At 45.4% G+C, this 27,074-nt stretch overlaps 1 protein-coding gene across 1 annotated transcript in view; it reads right to left on the bottom strand.

Moving 5' to 3' along the window:
• Positions 1 to 15,610: 15,610 nt before the first annotated feature.
• Positions 15,611 to 27,074, bottom strand: part of DGKQ (diacylglycerol kinase theta) — a 94,006-nt gene continuing 82,542 nt past the window's right edge. Inside the window, exons 21-23 of the mRNA XM_051809089.1 lie at positions 26,420 to 26,531; positions 25,089 to 25,241; positions 15,611 to 23,933 (exon numbers count right to left, since the gene is read on the bottom strand). Coding sequence (XP_051665049.1) covers positions 23,835 to 23,933; positions 25,089 to 25,241; positions 26,420 to 26,531 — 364 coding nt within the window. The 3' untranslated portion in view covers positions 15,611 to 23,834. The remainder of the gene's footprint in view (positions 23,934 to 25,088; positions 25,242 to 26,419; positions 26,532 to 27,074) is intronic.

Raw genomic sequence — 27,074 nt, 5'->3', positions numbered from 1 at the left:
AGGAGGTACTGGCAGGTGCCTGTCTGCAGTCCCCTGGGCCTGCAGCCCCTCTCAGCAGGGCTGTGGTTGCTCAGCCCACACCCAACCTGCTGCCAAACTCCAGGTGCTGTGCATCTGCATGGGCACCTCGCACATTGCTCCGTACTTCAAACCTGTGGATCCCACAGGTTCGGCTTTGAACAGCTGTTCAGCTGTTGCAAACTGCAACAGCATTCCCCTCTCTGCAGATGTCTGCTTCTGAGAGCCAGACTGGAGGCTGTATCAGGTCAAGCTGCATGACAATGGAGAGTCACCAAAGCCAAGCCAGAAGCTGGCCCTGCAGAGGGAACCTGTAGGGACACATGCCAGGCAAAAGGTGGAGCTGCTGAAACTCACCTGGGGTGTGCCTTCAAGGGGCTCCCAGTGATGACTACCACCGAAACTTAGTGACAACAACCTTCTGCTATGACCATGACAGCCTCTGGAGACTGGGTGCCATCAGAGTCCAGGATTCTCTGACCAGGCTTTTTTAGATTATCCACACATGGAGGGTCCAATGTTTAATAAAAAGTTTACTCATTTGAAGCTGTTTGCATTTATGAGGGTTTTCCATCCAATAGGGTAATACAGCAGTCATAGTATAAATACACATTAAATTTTGCAGACTATTGCATTTCAAATATGTTATGAAATCACAATATAGTTGTCAATCTCATAACTGGTCTCTAGAATATGTGTATTGTTACAACATTGACTGTCTCTAACTTCCAGGAGGGACTATGTATGTTGCAGCCAGCTGAAGCCTGGAACTCTCTCTTTAAAGGTCCTTTGTTCATTGTTTTTGACATTTTTGTACTTAATTGCACTAAATCTAGCTGTCAGAGCTAAAACAAGAAAAACAGAGTCGTAGGCCAAGAGAAGTTCACTCAGAGTAAACTTCACAGCCCGTAGCCTGGGTCCTTGTAAACTCAGTACTCATGCTACTGCCCAGAACTCTATCCTGGGCCTTCAAAAGCAGGTCTTACTTTTTTATTTTTCCTTATCTTGGTCCAGCGTGACCATAATTTTGTAAAGACAATAGTTGGACACACTTGTTCTATGTCAAATGAGATATTTGCAGCACTAACACAATGATGTAGTAAGAGAAATACATGCCTGGCATGATTCTGAAGGTCTTGAGAACTTACAGCAAGAATCGTAAAAGAGTACAGATATGAAGTGGGAGGAGATGGGACACAGACTTCACATTGCAGACTCCATGGCAATTAAGTCAAGCAGGCCAGCATAGAGAGTGTGTATTTGGCTTCTCTCAACAATAAATACAAGCTGAGAACCCATGAAGCTAAGAACTTGTCTAAAAGACATCACAGTGGGGAGCATATTTCATCCCTCTTCACCCTCTGGGCCTGGTGGAGCAAGCCATATGTACATGGAATCTGAAATTACAATTGCTGTGGAGTGTGGTTCTCTGCTCCTCAGGCTTGCCTCAGAGCTTGTAGGTTTCGCACTGCTCCGGCTCTTAGCACAGGTGGAGCCACAGCAGGAAAAGTCCTGTGCTAAGAGAATGGCAGGACTCTACAGAAACTGTAAAAAAATAAGTTAAATACCTGTTATAGTTGCTGAATTGAAAAAAATATTACATATATATGTAGTTAGATTGGAGTCATAAGGTCATAGCATTAAACAGATCTAATGCATACACAAGTTGTGTTATTTTAACAGCAAGTATGCTTCCAAAACTAGTTCTGCATGAAATTTGCATTTCTTAAAGTCAGAGACAGTTATATTACTATTCTTTATGCTTATCTGATTCAACCAGTCTGTCTGAAACAAAGATATCCTCTGGTTCCCTCTGGAATTGAAATGAGTTTGGTTTTTTTTGCAACAGTTGTGGTCAATCACTCCATTATTGTCTCCTAAGCCTCAAGGACATGGAGCCTTTCCTTAACTCTCCAGAGCATGCCTGCCATGCAATATGGGGGGGAGGGGGGCAAAGGGGTCCTTAAACAGGTCACAGTCCCACGATTGCAGTGGAAACTGGGAGCCTCTTTGGAGCCCACTAGATACTAGCAACTCTCCTGAAGCTTCCTGTCCTGATCGAACATGAGGAGATACAACCTGGATGATCAGGCCACTGCTGGGGACATGCAGCTGTTTCTTTATGAATCACATTAGACAACTGTTCCATGAGCTTATCAGCTTTGCTCAGTCCTCAGACAGCATGGGTGCCTACAACCACATGCGGCATGCTTGCCTTCCTGACATGCATGAAGGAAGTACCGTGGCCTGGCAGTTGCCACAGTGATGGCTACACCTCCAGCCCCAGCCTCAAGTGCATCCTAGACTGGTAGCCCTAAGGTCCCTGGGTACAAGAAGCTTCCCAGCACTTCATGCAGCATCACCCATGAGGTCCCTACAGCAATGGTCTCCTCAACATTTGTGGGGAGGCTCTGATGATGGAGCATGTTCAGTGTGGCCATGTGTGCAAAGCCAGTAGGGTCTCTTTCCCAGACTCCTCCTGACAAAGGAAACCAGCCTGAGCTGCTCTGGCTGCACCCCCACTGTCCCTGGAATGAGATGGAGCCAAAGGAGGATATGGCTGGTTGCTATGCTGAGGCCTGCAGCCAAACCTGCTCTGCTCCCAGCAAGAGCAGGCAGTGCTTGCCTGGAGTCCCAAGCTGCCCAGGTGAAGGAGGGCAAGCAGCTTCAAGGTTTCACCATGGCAAGAGGTAGACTTGACTCCAGTACTGGGAGCGAGTGGGGGATCGAAGCTATAGTGCCAACAAGATGGTCAGAAACCAGAGACAGGAGCAGGCAGAGAAGGAGGTCAGGACACTGGCAAGTCACAAGAAAGTCAAAGAGGCTTTTAAAGTTGTGAAAGAGGCCACCAAATCTGGACTACAGCAAAAGCACCTAAAGAAATAATGACAAAAACTACTAATCTGGAAGAAACAGTGCCCAAAACAATGCAAGAAGGTAGGAGTGACAGAACACACTGATGGGTATTGGAAACTTAGGGCTCAGGGTCATGGACAGAAGACATAGAAAGGCCTCTGTGTAGGACAGAGTGAAGGAGCACACATTGCCTTGTTTCCCCAAGCAGTGAGAGGTCTGTCTTGCATCCTAAAAAATTCTTTCTCCTGTGCTCCTCAAAATGTTTGTGGGTAGGAGTTGGCCTAAACTAAGTGTCTACAGGGTGCAGCTCAACTCTACCCTTATCTGTCCAGTCAGGAATCTCCCTCTCTCTCTCTCTCTCTCTCTCTCTCTCTCTCTCTCTCTCTCTCTCTCTCTCTCTCTCTCTCTCACTCTCTCTCATGCATCTTGGTCCTGAAGTCCAAACAAAATTTTAGGGAAAATTACACGTTTCTTCAATGTGAATAACTGTTTCTTGTTTCTTCTGGGCATGTCTACATGGTTATGGTAGTGAAGCCCCGGGCGTGGAGCATAAGATTAACACTTTCACCACCTGTTCACAATGCTTTGCTGTAGGATTGACCATGAGATGGAGAGGTTGCAGCATGCAAACCTGAACAGCTGAAAGACATTTTAGGAAGCTGCTCCTGGGCATTTCTCAGCTGCTGGTAAGTGAGCCACAGAGGTGGGAAGGCTTGCCTCCAGCCTGGACCAAATCGATGTGGCTGGAATTGTGAAGAGTGGACAGCTTCGTGAGCTGTCTTGCTCTACTGATTTCTGGGAACATGTCTGTTTGTGCTAGTCCATGGGGTATGCAGCACAGTCTTGCTGCAGACTGAGTGTCACACAAGGAGTGAATACAAAGAGTTACTGGCCTACAATTGTTTGGTTACACTCAGTGTGTTCCTTGGTCCCATGCAGGCAGCTGAAAAGCAGTGGAAATTTCTGGGAGATCTCACAGAGCTGGGTAGTGCCAAGCACTCATTATACGGGTGGCTTGTATTTGTCCAGAATTTTAAAAGTCACCGTCTCAATAAATGTGCAAAAAAAAAAAAAAAAAGGAATATCAATATATGCACAAAGGTTTAGGATAGGGCTTGTTTTGCAAAGGCTGCTGGTGCCCTGTGTGCAGAAAAAAGTCCCTCACTCTGCACTGTTTGTGACAAATGAATTCAAGCGGGACAGACTTTTGTCCAAGAAGAACTCTCTTGTAACTTTATTACTCCACACCTATATACAGACTCTCTACTGACCCTGGGTCCGAGCTCTCCTGCTAGCAAGATGTTTCCTTATCTGCACACATATCATACAGACACTCCCATGGCTGCCTTCAGCCACAGAGAACAACCATGCTTCAAGCAGCTTTCCAGCTTGACTTTGAGATTCTTTTCACACACACACTAATCTTAGCTCTGGCTCACTCAGGACCACAATATTTTTGCTTTAATATTTTCTTCTTCTTCTTCTTCCTCTTCTATCATCCAGGTGGCTGGTGTGGTCTGTCTAGCCACTCCTACAGGCTGCTGCTGGCCCTCTGCCAGTCTGAGCAGGTGAATGGACATGTTCACCCAGGGCACAGTCTCCTGCAGTCTTGCATTTCCGGGACTGTGCGAAAAAATTCCTGACAAAACGAGTTTCACAACACAGACCTCATACGCTTTGGTAATCAGATACACCACCAGGAATCGGTCTGATAGGAAGTTTCTGCTGTGGGAAAAGCACACAATGAGAACAACTTTTTCTCCCAATCCCCTAAGCTCACCATGGTTGTGGTTCTTTGGAGTGCAAAGAACTCAAACCTGGACCTGCAGGGCAGATAACCAAAACTTCTGGTAGTGGCAGTGCAGGGCTAGTTCCCTCACATCCTTTAAAACTACAGCATTCATGAGATCCAGTGATGATCTTAGCATGCGACAATGGGTAGGTAGATGTACAAGAAGAGGACCTTGAATGTTTTTTAACATCAAAGCTATAAAACCAAGGTGAGACATGCATTTCTCCAAGACATGACATCTCCACGAGTGGGTCCAACAGATACAAAATTCCTATGTCTTTTTATTCTAGGAGGTGACAACCACATCTTCTCACTCTTTGAAGCTCGATTCACCTGCTGCAAAGTCTCTAAAAGGATGAGAGAAGGATCCAAGAGCCCAGTGTAGCTTTTGCCCGTGTCCCTGTGGAGGTGTGCAAGTTCAGCGTGTGCTCCTCCTCCTGGGTGCGGTACTGCTGTGCCCGTAGCTGTGAGGGGAGGATGTGAGGGCAGGTGTGGCAGAGATTGTTCCACGGTCAGTCAGTGAAGGACGCTGGACCAGCAGGGGCAGAGGGTTTAAGGAACCATGCACGTGTGACCACAGGTATAGGCAGTGCTGTAGGTGCAGGTACGTGGGTGTGCCTGTGTGGAAATATGAGCGTACACACAGAGGGACACAGTCAGGTAAGCAAAGTGCTGTGTGTGCCTGAAGTAAACCTGTTCAAGGGAAAGGTGAAGAAAAGGACTCGATGCTGTCCTTCCTTGCCCAGCCCCTGAGTTGGGCTGTTGTGAAGTTGGGTGCAGGAAGGGAGCAACTGAAGTGTGTACCTGCAATGTGCTGAGGTTGAGCTTTCTCCTTCTTCTGGACTTGGTGTGTTGCCCCGGGTGATTTCCTCAGGAAGGGAAGCTGTGAGAGGAGAGGGGCTGCTTCTGCAGAGAGCAGTGCAGCCCAGCCTTTTGCAGAGTCCGGAACGGCGGCGCTGCAGCTGCAGCCGCTGCTGCCATTGAGGGAGAGCATCGATGTGCAGGTCCGTGGGCAGCAGTTTCTCACCTTGGTGTTCTGGGGAGTGGGGGACTCTGCTGTTGTGCCCTGAGCTGGAACATCTGTGCCGGTGTTGCAGGCATTAGCTGGTGGGTGGTGAAGACGAGGGGTTTGAAGCACGTGAGTTTGATGAGTGTTGGGACTTGAGCCTGCATGCAGCACCTGCTTGGAGAGCAGGGTTGTTCCTGTGCTGTGGGAGAGCTCCATCCAGGTCTGGTCCCCTGCTGTGGGGGGCAGTTCCTGTGGCAGGAGTTGCCTGTGGCGAGTGAGGGCCTGCAAGCAGGACACCTGTGCAGGAGCACTTTACCTGGAGCTGCCTGGCATTCCATAGCTGGATGCTCCTGGAACACCCCCAGCGTGTGCAGGCCTGTGAGCTGAGGGGGCTGGGAGGGCTTTAGGTGGTGCTGGCCCCACTTTGAACCACCCTCTGCACTGCCCATGCTTCCCAGGCAGGAGCCCTGGCTGGTGGGTTTCTGCTCCCATTTTGTGCAAGGGAGCTGCCATTTTGTCAGTGTTGCAACTCCTGCTTCCTTCTACCAGGAAGCATTCAGATATCAAAATATTTTTATACAACGCATACAGTATGTAGAGAGTTAGAAATTTTTGTATGAAGGAGTATATCAGTATATATGTGTACGTAGATATGTTGATGTTGTGTGTTTCTAGAGGTATATAAATTAAATAGACTGGTAAAATTATAGACATAAGGTAGATAAAGCAGTCTTTCTAAAGAGCTAATGGAATGAATCCTTAGATGTGAATGAAATGTAATGACACAAAAGTAAAAGGCAGGTTCCTGCCTCCCACTTTGCGTGGCTGCAGAGAAAGCATTGACGTGTTGTGGGAGCACCTAAGAAGTGCCACAGAGAACTGGGACATGTCCGAGGGCTATGGACCACTGTGAGGTGGCCACCCGTCAGGCCTGGGCAAATGCCCTGTTCTGTGTCCAGAAGAGATGTGTCCCATGAGCCAGGCTGAGAAGGCTCCATGCCAGGGCAGAGCCCAATGGGATGGTCATGCAGAGCGTATCACTGGGGCTGGCTGTGGGCATCCCACATGCCCTACCAGAAGTGGGCAACACAGGCTGCAAAAACAGAAGGCCATAACCAAATCCCAGTGTCAGAGGAACATGTGCATGGGCACAGTGTGGAAAAGACCTTAAGGAGATCTCCAAAAAGTCTGCATGTGATTCTTTATCCTTACATCACCTCCGTAGATAAAAACCAGAAGATTGAGGATGCAATCAAAACTGTCCTGTTGAACGACAGTTATTGCAAGGCCCCTAAGGGCTAAAGCTCCTGCAGCAAGAGCAAGTGTATCAGTATGAGCACTAGGGTATGAAGGTGAACAGCATCATGTCCCTCAGCCTGGCACAGTGGTCATTGTTGCACTAGTTGGCAGAAAGCCGTGGGAACGGTAAGCAGGAGAAGACATGGAAGAAGACACTAGACTGAAAGAAGGACCTTGGTTGCTAAGGACTGTAGTTATCTGTATCTGTTAAAGCATATGCTGAATTACGTGGTTTGAGAGGGTAAGCATAAGTAGAAAATTACCAAATGTTCTGCCTGAATTACCTATATTTCTGCCTAGGGTATATAAGTATATGCATTATTAAATAAAGGTCTTTGTTTTGCACTGAAACGAAGTCTGTGCCCTCGATCGCTACACAGGGGTGTTACAGCTTTTCAGCTCAGATCACGATCATTTTGGGGCTCAGAGAGGCAGGAGAGTGGTGATAAAAGGGCTGGTGGGACGTTTAGTTTTGTATAAGAGGGATCATACTCTGTATTTTTCTGGGAGTCTTGTGGTGTGTGTGGCTGTTGGGGTCTGACAGATGCAGAACTGCTGAGCAGAGCAAAAGCACATGGCAAGACTACTGTGGTCTTTACAGAGCAGGGTCACAGCAACCCACATCCTCTCATTGGAGGATGAGCTTCATGTCCACGCACACATCATCTTCCTGTCTGAGGGAGATTTTTAGGGAAACGACAGCCGTCAATATCCCAAGGCCTGTTCCAGTCCATCCATTGAAATACATACTGCAGGACTCTGTTCTGGACAGACACTGAGAACAGCTGGTGAAGGTAGTTGTGCATTGGCATGGCCTGGTCACAGCCTGGAACAGCTCCTGCATATTTTGTGTACCTCTTTGAAACATGAAGAGAGGCAGAAGAAGGGATTCTTTGCCTCTCCCCGGTCATGCTGCATGTGTGCTGTATGCCTGTTTTGAGTTTAAGCACAGGCAAAGTGGCCTGTCCAAGCTCTGACACTGCTGGATTGCTGTTTGTAGGGTGTTGACTGCACAGCAGGTCTGATTTCTGAGCAGGAGCACCTGGATAGGAGAGCCCTCCCTCAGAAGGAGAGGCCCTCCCTGCAGTGGCTCTGTGTTGAGCCAGCCCAGCACACCCGGTGGGTGTGCAGTGGAAGAAGAAGAGGAGGGAAAGGATGAGCTGGAGTGTGGTGGTGGAGGCCAAGAGTGTTGCCTGGTTCCAAATGTTGTCATCCTTTGCCCATATTTTTCTGGGCTGTTTGGGTCTCCCTGGGAGACTGAGAAAGCCCTTGAAGAAGCTGTTGCTGTTTAGCAATCTCTTGGGTTTTTTTTGCCTTGGCACTCAGTTCTTCTGCTTTGGTTGCCCTGCCTTGCTTGTGAGAAAAGGTCCTTTCTAGAGCTGCCGTTGGCTAAACTTCAGAGGTGCTGGCCAAGTCCCTGAGTTTCTCTTGCCGTTCTCCTGTGCTGAGTTGTCAGCCCCTGTGTTTTTTGGAGGCCATAATTAGGAAGGTAGCAGTGCTGGCTCCATAGGAGGCCATTTTTCAGCTTGTACCACCACCTTAAAGGCAGAGTTGAGGTGTGGAGAGCATCAAGTGTATGGTTTTGCAGTGTGAAGCCTTTGTCTGTGAGTGTTGATTTGTGAGTTATACCTGAGATTTGACCTGTGGCACTTCGCAGCCATATGGCTGTAAGGGGATCTGGGTCTCTTTCCCTGCTGCAGCGTGGTGGTGGAGATTGTAGTTTGTGAGTCTCTGGGTGCAAACCACAATGTTAAAGCAGGGAGACCCACAGCTGTGGCTGAGAGCCTCCTTCTTGACTTGTGTGAGCAAGGTGAAAGGAAGTGAGGGGGACCCTTGGATGCCGCCATGCCAGCAGTGTGTTTTGGGATCCAGTGGGAATCCGGGCTGCCACACTTGGAGATGCTGAAGTTTGAACGTGGTTTGGTATCCCAGGAAGGAGACAGATGACCCTTTACCTTTCTGGATGCTGCCATAGCTGCCCAGTGCTCTTGGCCTGCTCCATCTTCTGGGGAGAAAGCTGGCCAAAGGTGTCCCAGCAAGCTAGTGCGGGGCTGTCACAGCCTGCCAGGCTCGGGAGGGAGCTGTTGTGGCCAGTGTGACAGAAGGCAGGAGGAGGTTTGTGTGCAGGGGACAGGCATTGGTGCATGCTCAGGGTGATGGTTGTGTTCAGGTGGCTGGTGTTTGCCTCTTGCCTGAGCTCTGTGTTGCAGCAGGAGTGTTTGTGGCCCTTGTCAGTGTGCTGGGAGCCAGGAGCCGCCTGAGTGTGTTTGGGTGAAGTGAGCTGAGGGCTGGAGCTGCAGTTTTGCTGGGTTAGCAGTACATGGTGGTTTTCAGGCGGGTTTGAGCCTCCCTAATCCAGGTGGCTTAGGCAGCTGCTGCCCCATCATTTCTCTTTCTGTGTTGTTTTCGGCTGCTGTGGGCCATCAGCTGATGGTGGGGAGAAAGTGTTTGCTGTTCCCTCATTGTGGCTGTGCTAAGTCCGCTGGAGCTGTGATTGTGGTGGTAATCCTTTGCAGGTCAGCGGGCTGGGTTAGAAGCCAGACTTGCACTGAATGGAAAAGGCAGTGGTGTGCTGCTTCCATGGTGGCATAGTATGAAGTGGCACGGAGCAGCGCGACAGCTTAATCCTGCCGTGGTGCCTGCTGTTTCTGGAAGAGCCACAGAAAGCAGGCACGTCCTGTCCCAGTCACCTGCATGAGTCCTGTGTACCTTGGGGTCGGGGTGCCAGACTGGGAGAGGAGGATGTGCTTGGAGCAGTTGTTAGAGCAGCAGCTGCCCAAGCTTTAGTGCCTGAAACCATAGTGTTTTGTTGACCGCTGATAGCACTGCCTTGTAACTTTCCAGCAGCTCATCCACAAAGGGCCCTTTGCTTTGGCAGTGCCTGTTGTACTTTCCCAGCTAGTGCTGATGGAGTGGGCAGGTGCCCCAGGAGGGGGAGGCAGTCTTGGGACTGCAGGGTGGATCTGATGGGGCTTTGCTCTGGGGCAGGGCTCTTCTCAGGGGCAGGAGTCACTCCTTGCGTCTGGACCATGGCTGTAGTAGCAGCTGTTTGGAGGCACCCAGGCAGAAATTTGGAGGAGTTAGGAGGCAGGTAGTGATTACTGCAGAGCCAGAGACTGTAAAACTGAGGTGAGCATGAGGGGGTAAGTGGCAGGATCAGGGAGGAAGCCAGAGGAGCTGGCATACCTGTGTGAGGAGTGGAGGTCTTGGAGGTAGAGGCCAGGGAAGAGAGACATGCTGAGAAGGACCAAGCCATCCAGCTGCACAGGAAAGATTTGTTCTGCAGGTCCTTCCACCTCAGGCCCCCCTTGAGCCCAGCACTTTGGGACCTAGTCCTCGGACCATGCAGACCCTGCCCCAGCAACTTCTCGGTGCTTGTGCACCCACGGCTCTTGAGGGCTTTTCTCCCCACTTTTGTCCAGGCCAAGCCAGTAGTGTCTGGCTGGGGTTGTGCAATCACTGTCCACCACCACACCCATGTGCAGAGTGCTGTGGGCCCTGGCCTCTAGCTATGCTGGGCCATGAATTTCAGGCTCCTACTTGATAGGAGCACTATGACAGTTTCCTGAAGGCAGGCAGACCTTTGCCACCAAGGCTGCCCAACTCTCAGCGACCTTGGAGCTGGCCCTGGAGCAGTGCTGGGCTTAGTTCCCTATTGCTGAATGCTATGGTTTGGCCCTCATGCTTCCCCTCCTCAGGCTGCATGAAACATTTTCTGAGCTCACCTCAAGCCCAGCACCATGAGGGCTCGCTGTAGGGCTACACCTTGGGCTGCCCTGTGTCCCTTTGCAGGCAGGTTTCAGAGAGCTGAACTCCCCATGCTGAATTTTCCCCCCCACAGGGGACTGGGTCCCTTGTTCCCTTCCTGTGTGGGCCGCCCCCAGGGCACATCTTGCCAATGCTTCCCCAGCATGTATGCCCCCTTCCAGAGGGGAATGACACCTACAGAGCAGCACCCCACACCTTCCTGCTGCTCCTCCTGAGTGCTGAGTGCTGCTCTGGGGGCTGGGCCACCTCACTGCCTAAAGAGACCCAGCAAGACCTGCTGCTGTGTCACCTGTCACCTGCTGGTGACATGCTCCTCAGCATCAACACTGGGAAAGCAGCTTTAGAAACTTATACCCCCAGTACCCCATCATACTGCCATTTTTTTTCTTCCCCAAACTGATGATAATTTCAGAGGATGATGCCTTAAAAAAAAAGCGGAATAAAATTTTTAAATCCATGAACCAAACAGTTAAAGCATAAACATATTTGCATAACTACAGCACAACATTTCTCTTACAACAATTTTTAAATCGCAGCAATTGCACATCCAGTGTCTGTGCAGCTCCTCAAGCCTTCCATAATTCAGGTGAGGGTTTTGCTATTCTCAGTTAGAAAGCAAGAGGGCAGCAATCTCCACTTTGTGGGTTAACTAGGCGGCAAAATCGTGAAGCTGTCAGTGCCCAGCAGCAAACGTCCTTGTTTGTATTAAAAAAGACTCACTAGACCTAAAATCCCTGTTTTAGTAGCATGATACTTTAATGACACTGCTCCGTTTTTGTGCCAACACTTATCATAAAACTTGGCAGACACCTGGGAGAATATTTATCATTAACAGAAACTCAAGCAGCTCCTTCTAACAGGCAGATATAGCTGAGACTTGGACACATTTTAGCGGGATGCAGTTTAAAGTTTATGATCAGAACTGCTAACACATCACAGTTACAAACGTAAAGGTACTGAAAAAAAAATCTTCACAATGTTCACTTATAACCCAAAGAAGCCTGAAAAAAGTGTTAAGTGAGAATGGCTGATGAGAGTTAGGAAGAGGATGGAGGTACCAGCAGGGACTAAAGGTTGGGAAGCTGAGGTGGCAGAGTGCAGAATTAAAACAGTCAACTGAAGCAATCTCCTTTCCTGTAACAGAGCTGATGGAGGCTGTTCAGTTCTGGCATGTCCTAGATGAGGACTGTTTCCACATCTTTGTTGCAGACATGCTGAGACTCTGTCAGATGGCCTCCTCAAGTTCTTTGTTTAGACTGTAGATGATGGGGTTTGGCTGTGAGGACTGTGGCATATGAGACTGAGAGTCATAGGTGACTTGCTACCAGTACTGCTCCATGTTTTGTAGGGGAGGCTGCTATAGCAGAGGACACCAAGCTGCTGTGACAGAAAGATGTGGGAGCAGGACCTTCCATGCAAGGTTGTGTAGTAGCCATGTAACTGGATTAATTTGTTTCAACTTGGCCAGTTTGAAGCAGGACTGGCAAGATCCATGGCCAGTGTCCTTGCTGCTGGGAATGCTTTATGCTTCCTGAGCTACTGCAGTTGCTTGTGCTTTGGGAATTGCAGGAGGGAAGGCTTCTTTGTGCCAGCAAGTCCTGACCTCAAAGTGGTGTGCAAATGGGTGGAATTGTGAGCAGCATCCTCAGAAGTCCTGGGCTCACAGCAGCCTCAGGTAGCTGGCACAGACTCGAGGGCACTGTTCCAGCAGTGGTGTCAGCACTTGCCTGTGAGAGTGGCTGCTTATGATAAATGATCAATTTGATTCACAGCACAGGTTGGCTGAGGGAAGCCCTGAAGGTGACAGAGGTTGTCCCTACCCCGTTTTCCAGTCTGGGATGAGGCACTATCTGTGTGAAGCTTCTCTGGATGTTTTCTGATGGCTACTTTGACCCTGACCCCATCTTATTACAAGGGCCCCATATTAAGTCAGCAGGCTCCTGGTCAGAGCACTTGTCTGGGCAGGCTCTGTGCCTGACCTGTTCTACTCTTTAAACTCTGTCTATAACTGTTTTTGTTGTTGATTTGCTCTCCTCTCTCTCTCGGATCCCTAGGAGAATTTCAAGGTGGATTTCTTGGTTGCAGTGTGAAAGCCAGATTCTGGAGAGACCAAGAGATTATGGTGGCATGAGAGGTCTGGAGAAATTGAGAGCCAGAGATACATTCAGCAGTGAACTTCGAGCCCCATTAGTTGGTGAGAGGACACAGGTTTGGCTTATTTGTGTTATTCATGTCGATGCTGCTTGCCTGTATGCCTGTGCCTGCATTGGCATGGCTCTGTTTGTTTACAACATGCTCCCATCACCACTGTGCATTCAGCATTTGGTCATTCAGCCAGTCATTCAGAGGATCATGTGTGGTGCAGCACACCAGTTGTCCACAATAAGAAAGTATCTGTTTTAGGGGGCCGAAGCTGTCATCTGACGATCAATTTGAAGACCAAAATGGCTCCATCAACCCTTCAGTTTAATTTCCTTGTGACTTTATTTGTCTAAAAGTTTTTTTTTTTCCTTAACTGTACTTCAGAGACTATTTGTCTAACTGCTAACAATCCACTTGGAAGTCAAACTGGGATTCATCATGGCCAAACCATCCTTCCCATTCTCAGACACCAGTTCCCTTGATGGGAATGTGGCATGGCCAGATTGCAAGGCACAACCATACATGAGCAGGGAGAAATGCTGGAAGTTGTCTGCTCCAGCAGCAAAACAGATCCTTGTTCTTTTCTCAGCTCAGAGGAGGGCAGGGGTAGAATTCACTGGCGGATCATCACCAGTATAGGCAGAACAACATTGCATCTTGGAAGTACCCAAGTTCCTGAATGTGTATTGAACTCTGTAAATATGAATTCTTCACTGAAGCCTATGGTGTCTCACTCTGAAATGGTAGGCAACTTGACCTGGTACCTTTCCTGACTGCACATAGGCCACTTCAGGTGTACTCCATGCACTGACGTACACTCCATACATGGGGTGCAACCCACTGGGTACCCACACACACCTTTCTCCCCCAGATCCCTCCAACAATTTCTAGGCCATCTGGAGCCCAAGCTTGGAAGTCCCTCCACTTGTATTTCTTTGCTTGTTTTCCTCTTTCCCTTTGGCAGTTAGAGCACTCTCATTTAGGCCTGGGTAAAGGTTTCAAAGCCTCCCTGCACACGGGTAGGACTGAGGTTGTGCCTTTATGCTCACTAAGCAACTTTAAAGGAGCCACACAAGGCATCACAGCTTAGGTGTGCTGGCTGCACCTCCTGTTGGCAGGTTGGGTGCCACTCCCACAGCTTTGAGGAGGTGTTAGTCAGGTGTGATACCTGAGCCTCTAGCAGTGCTCTGCTAAGAAGGAGGATCATGAATTCATCACTGCTCACTTGTTCCCAGTTACTGGAGAATTAGATCATACTCTCTTTCAGTTTCGGGACTATGTATGAAGATGAATTTTTTGGTCATGTCTCCTAAAAACCAAGTTCATGTAGCTCCTGCACGCTGTTGTCTCACAAAGGTGTACCACAATCCCACCTGCACCATTTGGAGGGATTTCACCACATTCAGCACCTGCAGAGATACCTTCCAGATACCTTTGTTTTACCTAATAGACAGCTCAGCTGGCTCTTGTATTAGTCTATTCGAAATAAGTGCTGGGTTGCAACATGTAGAAGTTGAAAAGAAGTCCATGTGGTGTGAACAGCATTATGTTCTACTCTGCCACGCCACCACTAGGACCTGAGGGAATAATAAGTGGAAAACGCTACTTTGCTTTCCTCAGTTAAGGGAAAAAGAACAATTCCTCTTCCATTTTTAAGGCAAGCCACTTGGTGTAAAGCTTGATTAAATGGTGAACACTTCACTTGGATGTTTTATGGGTTTTTTTCCCCCCCTACATGAAGGTCAGTACTTTGGATGCTTCCTCTCTTTTCCCACAACAGGAGTCTCAAACTGCAATTTTCTATGTATGGTTTTTAAATGTAATTGTAGCTGCTTCAGAGCTTGTTGATCTGCAGTCCAGCAAGGAACAGTAAGGTTTACCCTGAGATGCTAGGGCAAAACTGAGCCCTCCCCTGTTCTGCAATCAGTTGTTGAATAGAGTGGGGAGGACCAACTGCTCACTGCCAGAGGCAGGGTTAGTGCAGCAGGGACACCCCAAGTGGATGTGCCAAGCTGATGGATCCCCCCATCAGCCAGGAAAGGCAGATCTTAACCTTCAGGGAGGGGTGGGCTTGTGCACCCAGAGTGGGGCAGTTTCCACCTGGATCCAGCTCACTGTAGAGCCCTCCCACTTGTCCCAGCTGACTCCCTCCAAGCCAAGGTCCATGACGTCTGGCTCGAGTTGTGCAGGCCAGGTCCCCCCACTGCTCACCAGAGCCAAGCACGAGAGTATGAGTGGGCCTGTTCTCCACAACCTGACAAAACCAGGTCATGTGTTTCCAGAGGAGGGCAAATAGGGCAAGCAGATGTACAAAACTACCCTGGAAAAGCTGGATCATCATTAAAGTAACTCAAAACACCAGAAATGCTTAACACACTATGGTGCTATTGCAGAAAGACTCTACCAGTTACAGTAAGTGCTATCCACAAAAATAAGGGTTCTAGGGATGCTTGAATGTTGCAGGGTTCAAACTCAGTGTGTAGGTGTCGTCTCAAAATGAAAACATATGAAATCACACTTTTAGAACACAGCCACCCTTTCACAGGGCATGACCCAATCTCAACCAGCAAGGCTAGAGAGTTCCTATAAAAGCAGTGTGCAGCTGAGACAAAGTATGTTTGTCTCTGCGTAAGTGTATTTCACTATTTTCAAAGCATGACTACTTCAAAAACATCCAGGGCAGAAGAGATGTTGTATTTTTCACAGACAAAGTCTAGTTACAGATCTCTGGGAACTTGTAAATTATATTTAGAATACAGAATTTCAAATTGGTGCAAAATGTACAGTCAAACACAAAACACATATTGCAAAATATATACAGAATTGCTCTAAGAACAGAACCCAAGGACAAACAGATGTTTAAATATAAGAGAAAAGTCCACCTTTTATAAATTACTCTTTCAAAAACTAATTATTACACCAGGTATGTTATTTGTAGACAAGTTACCACAATATGGTGACATGTCTCATTTGCAAGGCAGGCATTGAGAAACAAGCTACATCACTCAAAGCCAGTTTCTGAGACCAATCCACAAGTAAACATGTGTGATAATGCATTACTGGTTTGAGGCACACAATGTGTTTTCAACCACTTTAATGCTTATGCTTAGGCGCTTTTTATTCTGAGAATTAGGCAGGTGCACAAAGAATAAGCACTAGACACTAACTTGTCATCTTACATTTGTTTATTGGGCCAAGATGATTTATTACCAATGTATTAGAACATTCACAAGAAATGCTATGAGACACCTTAAGAGTATCCTGATAATAAAACAACATTCATACAACTGCATGAATTTGGATAATTTAAATAGTCAGAGGTGAAAAACAGTTATTTAAGCAATAGTGAAGCCACAGTTTGAATTAAGATGTCATAGGTTGTTCATAAGTAGGAAGGACACTGAAATCTATAGCAAACTCTGATGCTTTGCATTCAAAGCAGAGATGTTCTCTTCCAGTAATCAGAACTTGCAGCTTCAAGGTATTGATTGCTACTAGCTACACCATTGCTAATTAAACTATCACAAGGATAACTTGCTTTGGGCATGTTTGGAATGCTGGAGTTGTACAGCTATTGCTATGCTACAGATCCCCGAATTGTGCTTTAAAATAGCAGTGAAGGCTTTATACGCACCTAAAATTACACGATAAATACTCAGTAATTCTTCAAGCACCTCCTGCTACTCGATTTGGCAAGACCAGCAGCACTAGGAAATGGGTGCCATGGTGAGCCAAACTGCTAGCAGTTTGACTCAGGCACTCCTGGTTTGTGCCTGCCTGCCCACCTTCAGAAAGCAAAAGGGCTCATGTGGAACACTGTGTGACAGTGAGAGAGAGGACTGTAAATGCCAGTCACCAGACCTGTAACCTTCCTGCAGTCAAGCACAAGGGCAGGCTCTCTGCTCTTCAACCTGATCCATTTGGGGAGAAGTTCTGCCTTGTAGAGCTGATGTTTATATTAGGAGTTGCTGCCAGAGGCATAGCAGGTGATACACACAATATAAATGAAGCCACATCTTCTGAAATCAAGTTGTCCCCTAAATAACACACTTGAGCAGTGCACAGTGACACACTAAGTGGGTGTGCTGCTAGGAGAGCTCTGAGGGGTAACTACACCACTAACAGTGCCCTATTAAAAAATTATTTGCTTTGGGATAGGTCTTTAATATCTACACACATTTATTTCAAGACTTCAGACCAACTTTTACAAGAACACTGATCTGCTTATAAAACATTCTCATAAATTATCTTCACCAAAAAAAAAGTCACTTTTTCAGAAAACATGTTCAGTACAACATTATCAGTAGAAATTCTGTCCTGTGAGTCCATGGCAGAAAAGTCATAATCTGCACTTAAATCTCTCCAAAGTGACATATGGTAAGCAGAAACAATGCTTCCAAAACACACAGAGTGCACTGCTTCAGTGAACTCGTATGCATTTACAATCAATAGTCACTGTCCTGTAAACATTGAAACTGCTGCTCTAACTGCAGGTTAAGATCAGTAATTTGCATTCATTTCACTGCACTCCACACATAAAAAAGCTACATTGTTTAAAAAAAAAAATCCCCAAAAACATTAAATAGCAAAAGGAATGAAGGCTTTGAGCTGGATCTCTCCTGCAACTAAATGTCAAATCAGTAAATATTGACATTATAAATTAAGCTTGAACGTTACTTAAAACCTAAAACTTAGAATAGCAGCCAATTTGCTCAAAAGCATACATGAACTTTCAGTCAGCTGTAAATACATACTGCGATGGGAGGAAGAAGCCATCTCTCATTCCCAAAAAGGCTTTCAAGAAGAACACAGTATTAGATATGGATGGGGATCAGGAACACTGCAGTCAGAGAAACTCCTTAACAATTGCATTCTACAAACTTGTTTTCGTTGCTACCTGAAAGTGCATCTTTGTATCTGTAGAATCATCCCCATATTTATACAAAAAGTACAAACATTGTGATTTTGTCACAGCCTAAGCCTATCTAACGTGTAGTTTCTAGTAAGTGCAAAAAGTGTAATGAAGTTACATGTGCACTGTGCATATAAGATCAAAGCCTGAAAATGAGGCAACGTAATCACCATGAATTCAAGGTAGTTCAGTAGTTACTGAGCCTTTACTGCACAGCTGTTAAATGGCTAAAGTAGAAGCTGAAGCAGAAATTAAAAAATAGTCTAAGCCCATCAACAAAGCAGTGTTTTAGAGCAGGAACTCCATTCCCCCACTCACCATGCACATTTACCATCACGGGCTCATGCCTTTAGTACCAGTTTCTGTACAGAGCTAGGCCTGAAGGGCAAGAGGGCAGCCTAGCAGAAGATGTACAGTTACACTGAAGGTTGTGAGGAAGGGGTATGGGGTGCAGAATGAAAGAGTATCTTCTGCCAGGTCTCTCAAGGGCACAACTCCAATGCACCCCTGTTATCACAAAGTGCTGGAATATGGACCAGAGGCTATGCAGCACAGAGCATACCTGCTCAGCACATTATCAAATACATATGCAGCTAAATCTGCCGTGTCTTCAACATAAGCCCTTTTAAGTGTCACAACAGCTCCACTTGCCTTCTCCTCCCACAAAATGAGGCTTCATTTGATAATGACACGTTTATATGTCAAGAGACTGCTACAGAGTCACATGCACACATAAATACTTAGCAATTCAAACAGCTGGTACTCAAAACAAGTGCGTTATTTGCTCTTTAAAGAAACGAAATCTGTACAATACTTGTAAGAGGGTAACCGTGAAGATTAACAAACAATTGTCTAGAACAGTTCAGTTAGTTTTGTTCCTTAGTTAAGTCTTGCAGTGGACTATGCTCAGCTTTTTCTATATTTTAAAATGCTACAATAGCCATTGCCACTGATTTTAGACACACAAAGACTTGATTAAAATCTAGAAAGAGCAAGAGGAGCTCAAACTGTACATGCACAGAGACTGTACTCTAAACACAGTTGTGTTTTTCACTGTATTGCCATCACGTGTCTTGTTGGAAAGCGCAAGTCCTGCCTCCTGTCCAAAACTGGTGAGAGAAAGATCCAGAAGTGAGTGCTATCAGAATGTTGTAACGGAGCAAAAGCTGTACAATTAGGCACTGTGGAAGGAAATACAATAAGGCGTATTTTCAAAGGGTGTGTGCACATGTATGTATATGCATGTATGTACACGCACATATATACACATACATAAACAGTTCTTGGCAAAATGACAGTTTCATTTAAAAATCAATGCAGTGAAAACACCAGCAATTTAAATTATACAAATCAAGGGTAAAAGCCACAGGGGAAAAAAAGCAGCAAATATTCTAAGTAGCACCTGTATCTCAGGGATGAGCTTTTGAATTTCAGTTCTCCCAGTTCAAGGCAGAGGTTTGTTTACCCATCAGAACAGATTTTAACCAACTGATCACCTTCTCTCCTATGTGATATTGGGCTATTTCAAAGGAACCACGATTTTCAGGACCCTTTTCTCCCCAGTGCTGGCAAAGCTTAAGTAGGACACTAGTAAAAGGTCAGGAGAGTGTATCTCAGCAGGAGGGATGCTAGTTGTGCTATCCGTGCCTGCCATGATTTACAGGCAAGGACAATGGAGAGAGAATGAAGGAGTGTGTACTCAGGATAGCAATGAGCCTGTCTACAGCTACAGCTCCTGGTCCTGTGTCCCTCACATTCATTAACACCTGTCTTAACTAAACTGAGCCTCTTCCCCACCACCATTGCTACTGCATTATTTAAAGTACTTGGCCTGTGACCACTAGGTTCTCATACAATGTTACTCTAAGAGTCAGTATGGAGACTCATCTATCTGCCCACTGCCATGAAAATTATACTACATTGTTTTGTTCAATGTAAAGACCGAGTCTAAATGTTTTGCATTAACTGCAAAGAGTTATCTCCCTCTTTCATTCAAGTCTTACATACTACACAAGACAATACTAGGCCTTCTCAGACACTGTGTGTGATGAAAATGTAAAAAAAAAAAAAGGAGAAAAAAATATTCTTGATACACTGGCCTTTACAGAACCTGAAAATGGAACATCATCTTAATAGAGGGGCTAAAGAGTGAGTTTCTCTTTTTAAAAGTTTTACAGGGGGTTTCCTATCTCAACTGCCCAGGAATCTATTTTGGCATCAAAACACAATAAACATCACTTTACAGTGCATAGAGATCTTAGAGGCCAAGTGCTTTTTTCTTAAGATACATTTTCATTCCAGTGTGGCACTCATGTACTCAAACAATATGGCAGTTGCTTTCTGGAAAAAAAAAAAAAAAAAGAGAAAGAAAAACATAACTCAGAGACTTCTTGTCCTGTAGGAGTCGGGTTACATTATTATATTAATATGCCACATTGTCCTCCGCCAGGACCTCCTCTGTAAGTTTCAAAAAGAATACATTCATACTTCAGTGTCATACTGCTTCCATGATGCTACCCCGAGACAGGCTTGTACAGAGTTCCAGGGATGGAAAATCTCCCGGGAAGGACACGCCACACTAAGGGGACCTCTGATTAAAATACTGTGATCTGCGAGTTTCGTGTTATTTCAGAAAACAGATACTGAGCAAAAGGGAGAGACAGTCAGGTCCTTAACAAGCCAAAAACTTGAAACACTGTCAGTTACATGCTGAAGGGTTATATATGTCTGGAAAATAATAAGACAGGTTTATTTACTTGGGTTGCAGAAGACAGCACCAGCAGTCTTAAAATTTATGCACATTTTCTGTAACAAAAAGTCAAGTTTTCCTTTCTGTTACTGTCAGCAACTGGAAAGTAAGACCATGCGTTCTTTCTGCTGCCCCAAGGATACAAAGCATTTTCTCTGTCTTTCTGGACAATTATGAAGCAGCATTCTATTTCCGAATTCCTCTCTAATTTGTGAGATTCATCCAGGGAGTGCATACCCTCAAATACAACACTTCATTCCTCCTACTTGTATTGCTGGTACCAGGATGCCAGAAGAGCTCCAGCTGATCCTTCATGCCCAGGGTCTGAAGCAGACAACCCTGTGTTTAATGAGCAGGAAGACAAGGATTTTAGCTCTGTACTATCCAAACTATCTCCCTCATAGCACAAATCCAGTTTGCATGTCAAATAAAAGTTAAGTTGTAGTCCACACTGTGGTACCTGAAGAACATCCCTGAAATTAAATTAAGAATTTAAACAATTAAGAAGAGGTTTCACTGAAAACAGGAGTCAGTCCTCCAATTGCATCTCTACCAGAACATAAGAACAGACAGAATCACTAGATAGGAAGGAGAGGCTGCAGGCACCTGCCATTTTTCCATGGCTGTTTTGTCTCTATAGCTTTAGCTGTATCATTCTGTTGCTATAGATGACTCTCTTGTAGCACCTCCATTCACACCTTTGTCTGCACCACGACTGGAAAGTAGAAAGCACAGGTGTTGCTAAAGTTGGCCAAGTGCTTAGAGTACAGACTCATCAACAAGACCCAGTAAGAACTGCCTCAGCACGTAACTGGCTCCATCACAAAATGGCTTTTGCATATTTAAAAGTTAAATTTAAGTCCCCTGAAGCAGCTGGAGATGTTTTTCTAGACACACTGGCAGGAGGAATGCTCCTAAAGCTGACACTTGAGTGATGAATTCATGCCACCCACAGCTGAATTAGTTATTACTGTGCAACAGAGGACAAGTAAGCCCACTGTCTGGCTGAGTGGGCTCTAGGCAACATGGCTTAAGTAGCTCCAAGCAGCAGATACAAGTGGTAAAATAATGCAGGCCCCACCCCCTGGCCACAAGTGGCTCACAGGGCCCCTTGAGTATGATGATGACCCAAGGTGAAAGGTTCAGTCCCTGGAGAACGAAGGTGAGATGAGCCCAGCAGAGATGAGTGAAGAACAACATGACCATGAGCCATGGACAGCAGATACATGTGCATGGCAGGACCAGCACACCTGCTCCAGCGCCAGTCTCTAGCACGAAGCTGTAAAAGGAGTACCAGATCTCCACACCTTCAGCAGATGAATAAACACAGAGCATCTGAAGAGCACACCCTCATCCAAGTGAAAAAAGACAGCCACTGCATCCCCGGGCCCACACCTGATAGCAACACCAACAACACCATCGAGGACTTGAGAAGCTGTATCAGGGGTTAATTACGCTGATACTTTTGGTCCATGTTTGGCCCAGCCACCTGTAAAAGTTTTGTTCTTTCCCTGACAAGTTATGAGAAAAAAAGCACTGATAAAACGGAAACTTCGTCCTTGGAGAAAGTTCTTGTATAAACTATATTTAATTGCTATTTTATGATTTGGCTGATCGTCCTCCAAGGTTGCTCGAAGGAGAAACCGAAGACTATGGGTATGAAGTAAACCTCTAGACTCATTTGGAAGAGATCCCCCGGGGGCAGTGCGCAGGCGCGGGGAAAGCCATGCATGTGCAGAAGAGATATCACTTGCATCACGAGGGGTGGGACTGGGTGCCTCTGGCTGGGCAGTGCTGGCCACACCTGCCTAGGCTGAAGTCACTCAGTTAATTGTATAAAAGCAGAAAGCTCTTTCTTGGAGGGCAGCAAGCTTCACATCAAGGATAATGTTGCCTTTTGGCGGGGACGCCTGCCAATTTGTGAACTTACTGACTCTCCAAGGATGCAGATTCTGCAATGGGTAATTATAGGCACGCTAGGTCGGCAAGATAACTTTATGGGCAACAGCTGGGTGACTGGGGAGGTTGTGCTGGGGGCTTATTTCTCTCCTCCTTCTTCACTTTTGGGTTTGTTTGTTTTGTTGGCCACCTCTTGGTAATAAATATCAGTTTTGTTGAGCTTTCAGTGGTGTCATGGTTTCAGATTTCAGTATGCTCTGAACCCTCCCTAATAAAGAAGCCTAAACAGGTAAGTGAATTTTCATGATGGCTCTTGCATTCCCAGTTATTTGAAGCCTACAGCATGTTACATGCACACCACAGGCTTCAACACTGCCCAAGGCTCCTCAGAGAAGCTATGCTGTACTTCATCTCTAACAGATGACTGTTCTAATTCACTTAACACTAAGTGGTACTTCTTTTACACTAATTAGTGATGATTCTTTTAGTCTCTGAGCTTGCTGTTATATAATAGTCCAACTGTGACAAATTCATGAAAAAGAAACAGCACAATTAAAGACAAGAAGAAAACTCTGGTGTCAAAGATAATGGTTTCAGTGACAGAAAAAAACTGGTATACCATAATACTGTCTTGGGTATTCTTATTTCTTTTTTACGTTAGCGTTGTAGCTGCTGAAATTCAAATGCCTTCTAAAACAGGCTTTGGCTGACTAATGAGAAACTAAGTTGCATCTGAAAAATTGTTCTACAGGTTGTTTCCCCTTCATTCATACTGCCCAAGTACTGTTGAAGTAAACTCTCTGAAATATTTTGACTCAGCTGTTCTAGTACTTTCTCTCTTTCCAGTGCACTGGGCTCCTTTTATAGAAATAATCTCTCCTGTGTTTTGTGTTTTTCTCTTTACGGTAGTACTGTTTCAGCTGTGCTATTTGGACTGATCCAAGTTCTCAGCAGCTCAAGTCTTTGCCTTCTTTTGGTTAGGACGCTATTGCGAACATTAATTTAAAGGAACACATTTTCAATTATGGAACAACTCACCAAAATTTATCTATGGAATGATTTTAAGAAGGAGCTAGAAGGAGGGGAGGAGTCTTTGCGAAGGCAGATGCAGAAATCTCAGCATCTTGGAATCTCTGTTTGGCTGGAAAATGGAAATGGCTTATTGAAAAGCAACCCAAAGTAAACATTTCAGATGAGACAAGTGTTACATGATATTTGTGACAATGAGGCACTATCTTTGAAAGACAAAGTAGAACCCAGTACTGTCAAAATGTAATGAAAGGCACGCTCGTAGGCAACACTCTTCAGGAGTTGTCTGCACTTGGTTTTACCGAACCAGCTTGGTATCTACAGTAGGTGTGCTGCATCACTTCTGAACACAGGTCTCCACTTAGCGTCCTCCTTCAGAGACTGACATGCTATCCACTTTCATCTCTCTCAGGCTTCCAGTTTTTTTCTGTTTCTGCTTGGATTTTTTCAACATATGGACCTAAAATTGAAAATTTTAAAAGAGAGTATTAAAAGGCCTGTAGTAAACAATAAGCTGATCTAAGGCAACTAACTAATAACCAAGCAAAATGCTGGAACTGCCACAGAAAAACATTTAAATACACAACTATCTCATGCATCTATCCTTATAAAGCTACAAGATTAACTGTTTTTTTTACAAAAACATATACACACACGTTATATGTATGCATATAGATGTATATGTATGTATGTGCATATATATATATTCCTGTACACTCATATACATACACATACATACAGATAACAGTACTAGTCACTAACTTGATAGAAAGATAAGAAATGTTTCTCACTGAAGGGCAAGTTAGGTTTGTTCTCCCTCTTTCTTTGCATTCCCCCCCCTTCTTCTCAGGAAAAGAATAAAGTTTAACATATTCTGAAACTTTGAGATCTGACCCTCTCTTTCAGCCATTTTCCTTCTGCAAGGACCATTGTCCTGGTAGCTCTTCCAGGAGAGCTACAATTCTCTGAGACTGTCAAGACTGCAGCAACAGATTTCTGCAAGTTGAAAAGGCATTCTTAAAGTAGCAGGCAAATGTGTAGACTGGTGTGCACCACAGTCAACTACTGCAAAATGTTTATTTCACAACTTCAAAGTCAATAGAGAAGCTAAATTCTTAGGCAGCTGATACTGTCTTCCTTTTACATACATTGAGATATCAAGGAAAAACAGCCACTGATTACTCCAAAGTTTCTTTTTTTGCAGACCCTGCTCATCCATCATTCATTTTTCTCCTTTGCTACTCTGTGACAAACCTTCCCTTCTCCAGCAAACTGATGCCTACTTTGCACACTGCAGTACTATCATGGTCCTTATAGCTGTGACCTGCTTCAAGGCAAGCAACACTGCCTGGAAATCTCAATACAGAGGAAAAAATTAAGTCACTAGGCTGAAGCTCAGGGACTATTTTTTTAACACAAGCCTCATCTCAGCCGCTGGAAAGACCCCTCAAAATACATTCTGTAGGAACTACTGTGTATTTATCCAACAGTTACCACATGTGCTGACTAGCTCCTTTAAGGTTGAGCACCAGAACACAACAGACAAGCAAGATAATATGATAACATCCAGTAGAGGAACAAAGTCATCTTGCTAAGAGAGACCTACAGCCAGTACCTTTGGTCCTGCAGCAGAAATTATAATCTGGCCAGGGGCCTGAATCCAGGGCTCTCCATCAACTTGAACTGGAATTGGCTTAAGGAGTGTTACACGAAAATATGAGCCTTGGGCTATGCGGATTCCTGATCGAAAACCACCTTGGACTTGACCCTGTTAGGAAGTAAAAGCCAGGATATCTATGACCCCAATTAACAAGAAGCACAAATACTAGCTGTGATTAAACTGGGTGGATAGTATCTTATTCTCACCTGACATTCTAAGTTTCAAGTAAAAGAACTTCTTAGGCAAAATCTGCACAGGATGCCTTTAGTGCCCTAGCATTAATTATGTCAGTTAGTGCAGAACTTGGACACCCCTGCAGGTTGCTGGAGGCAAAACAACTTCCACAGAGAAGTTGTTTGTACTCCAAAGCAACAGGTACACTCCTTGCTGCTTCTGCTTTCATGGAAGATTTAAGGATCTCTACCAAAATACTTCTTCAGTGTCTTTTAAAAGATCTAAATTAAAAAATGGTAAAGTTGGCCAACACCAAAGATGGAGCTGCACAAAATTTTAAGCGCTCACCTTTCAGTTTTCGGCTGTTTTATAGATTAGTTATCTCTAGTTACCTGCCCGCATATACTTTTTCAGCAGCAGATTTCTTTAAATAGTGAAAAAAAATACGAATAAAAGACAAAAATAACCTGCTGTTCTACAGGACTGTGTTACCAGTAGCAGGCCACTGAATGGCCTGCTACGTAATATGTCATACCTCAAAGAATTAAAGTTCCATAAGCTGAGTCATAATATTCTCTGCAGAATGGCATACCATCTGCTTCATGTAGCATTCAGATCAAGAGCAGCTAGCACCAGATTCTCAGCAACAGGGGCTGGAAACCCTGTGGCAGAAGATTATAAAGCCACCTGTCTAGAAGGAATCTCCACCCTGACTGCGATGAGGCACAACAAGATTTTTTTGCAAATACACTAGGTGAAGAGTGCATGTTTTTGTAGTATTAGAGTAAGATCTTGTTTTCATCCCATGAACTGTTTGGTTCTGACACCATGTTACGAGAAAGCAAGTGCATTCTACAATACATACATATATATGCATTTAATATATATGTATGCATGTAAGTTTCTGGACTTGGTTCAAAGTCTAGTCGAGTTATGAAGCATTGCCCCACCTGCTTTTAACAAGTTCTTCACACTCCTGTTACCTCTTATCCAACCTTAACGAAGAGGCATCATTTTTAGGACTACGCACTTGCAACGCACTGTTTGTTACAGAAATGAGCCTGTCTGAAAGAATGTGTGCTTCCTCTGTGCCTACTGGGATGCCAGCTTACCATGTGAACGACGCCAGTCACACCAACAACTTCCAGCAGGCCGTCGTCGATGCGCGGCTTCTCGAAGCGATTATCGCTGTCAGAGCCCCAGAGATCGGCTCCAGAGCCCCAGCTGTGAGGAGAACACACCACAGTCACCACCCACCCCTGCCTCAGGGCACCCTCCCTGCTGCCCTGCTGGGGTGGCTGGTTTGACAGGCTTCCAAAGCCAGACACTCTGCTCCCCTCATCAGCTGGAGGGATTGCAGTTCCTGCGTTGTGAAAACAGCAACTGTTTTTCCTAAAATCTGGAAGAGTTCTGATAAGATCTTTTGGTGGTAAAAGAAGGAGTGAAGTAAATAGTTTCCACTGGAAAGAAAAAAAATGTAAGTAAGAAGAAAGTCATTCTGAATAGTTTCAGTTTGCTGGGAAATACAGGTTACAGCTTCACTAACCCTCACCTTTCAAGGCTTAAGAACTTAACATAGCTCTTACTGGTCTTGACAATATTCACAGAAGCTACTGAACAGAAACTAAAGCTAAAACAAGTAAGAAGTTTTTATTCTTGTACCTGGCCAAACTCACTTGCAGCTGTTAGCAGGTATTCATGCACTTCAATCCTCTGACATGCTTCTAACAATTAAACACCATGTTCCTTTCTGTGCAATACTGACCC

This window comes from Manacus candei, unplaced genomic scaffold, assembly GCF_025592945.1.
Source record: "Manacus candei isolate 608988 ecotype Guabito, Panama unplaced genomic scaffold, ASM2559294v1 h1tg000074l, whole genome shotgun sequence".
Lineage (NCBI taxonomy): Eukaryota > Metazoa > Chordata > Aves > Passeriformes > Pipridae > Manacus > Manacus candei.
Note: the sequence above shows the minus strand (reverse complement) of the source record. Positions and strands in the feature narration are given on the sequence as shown.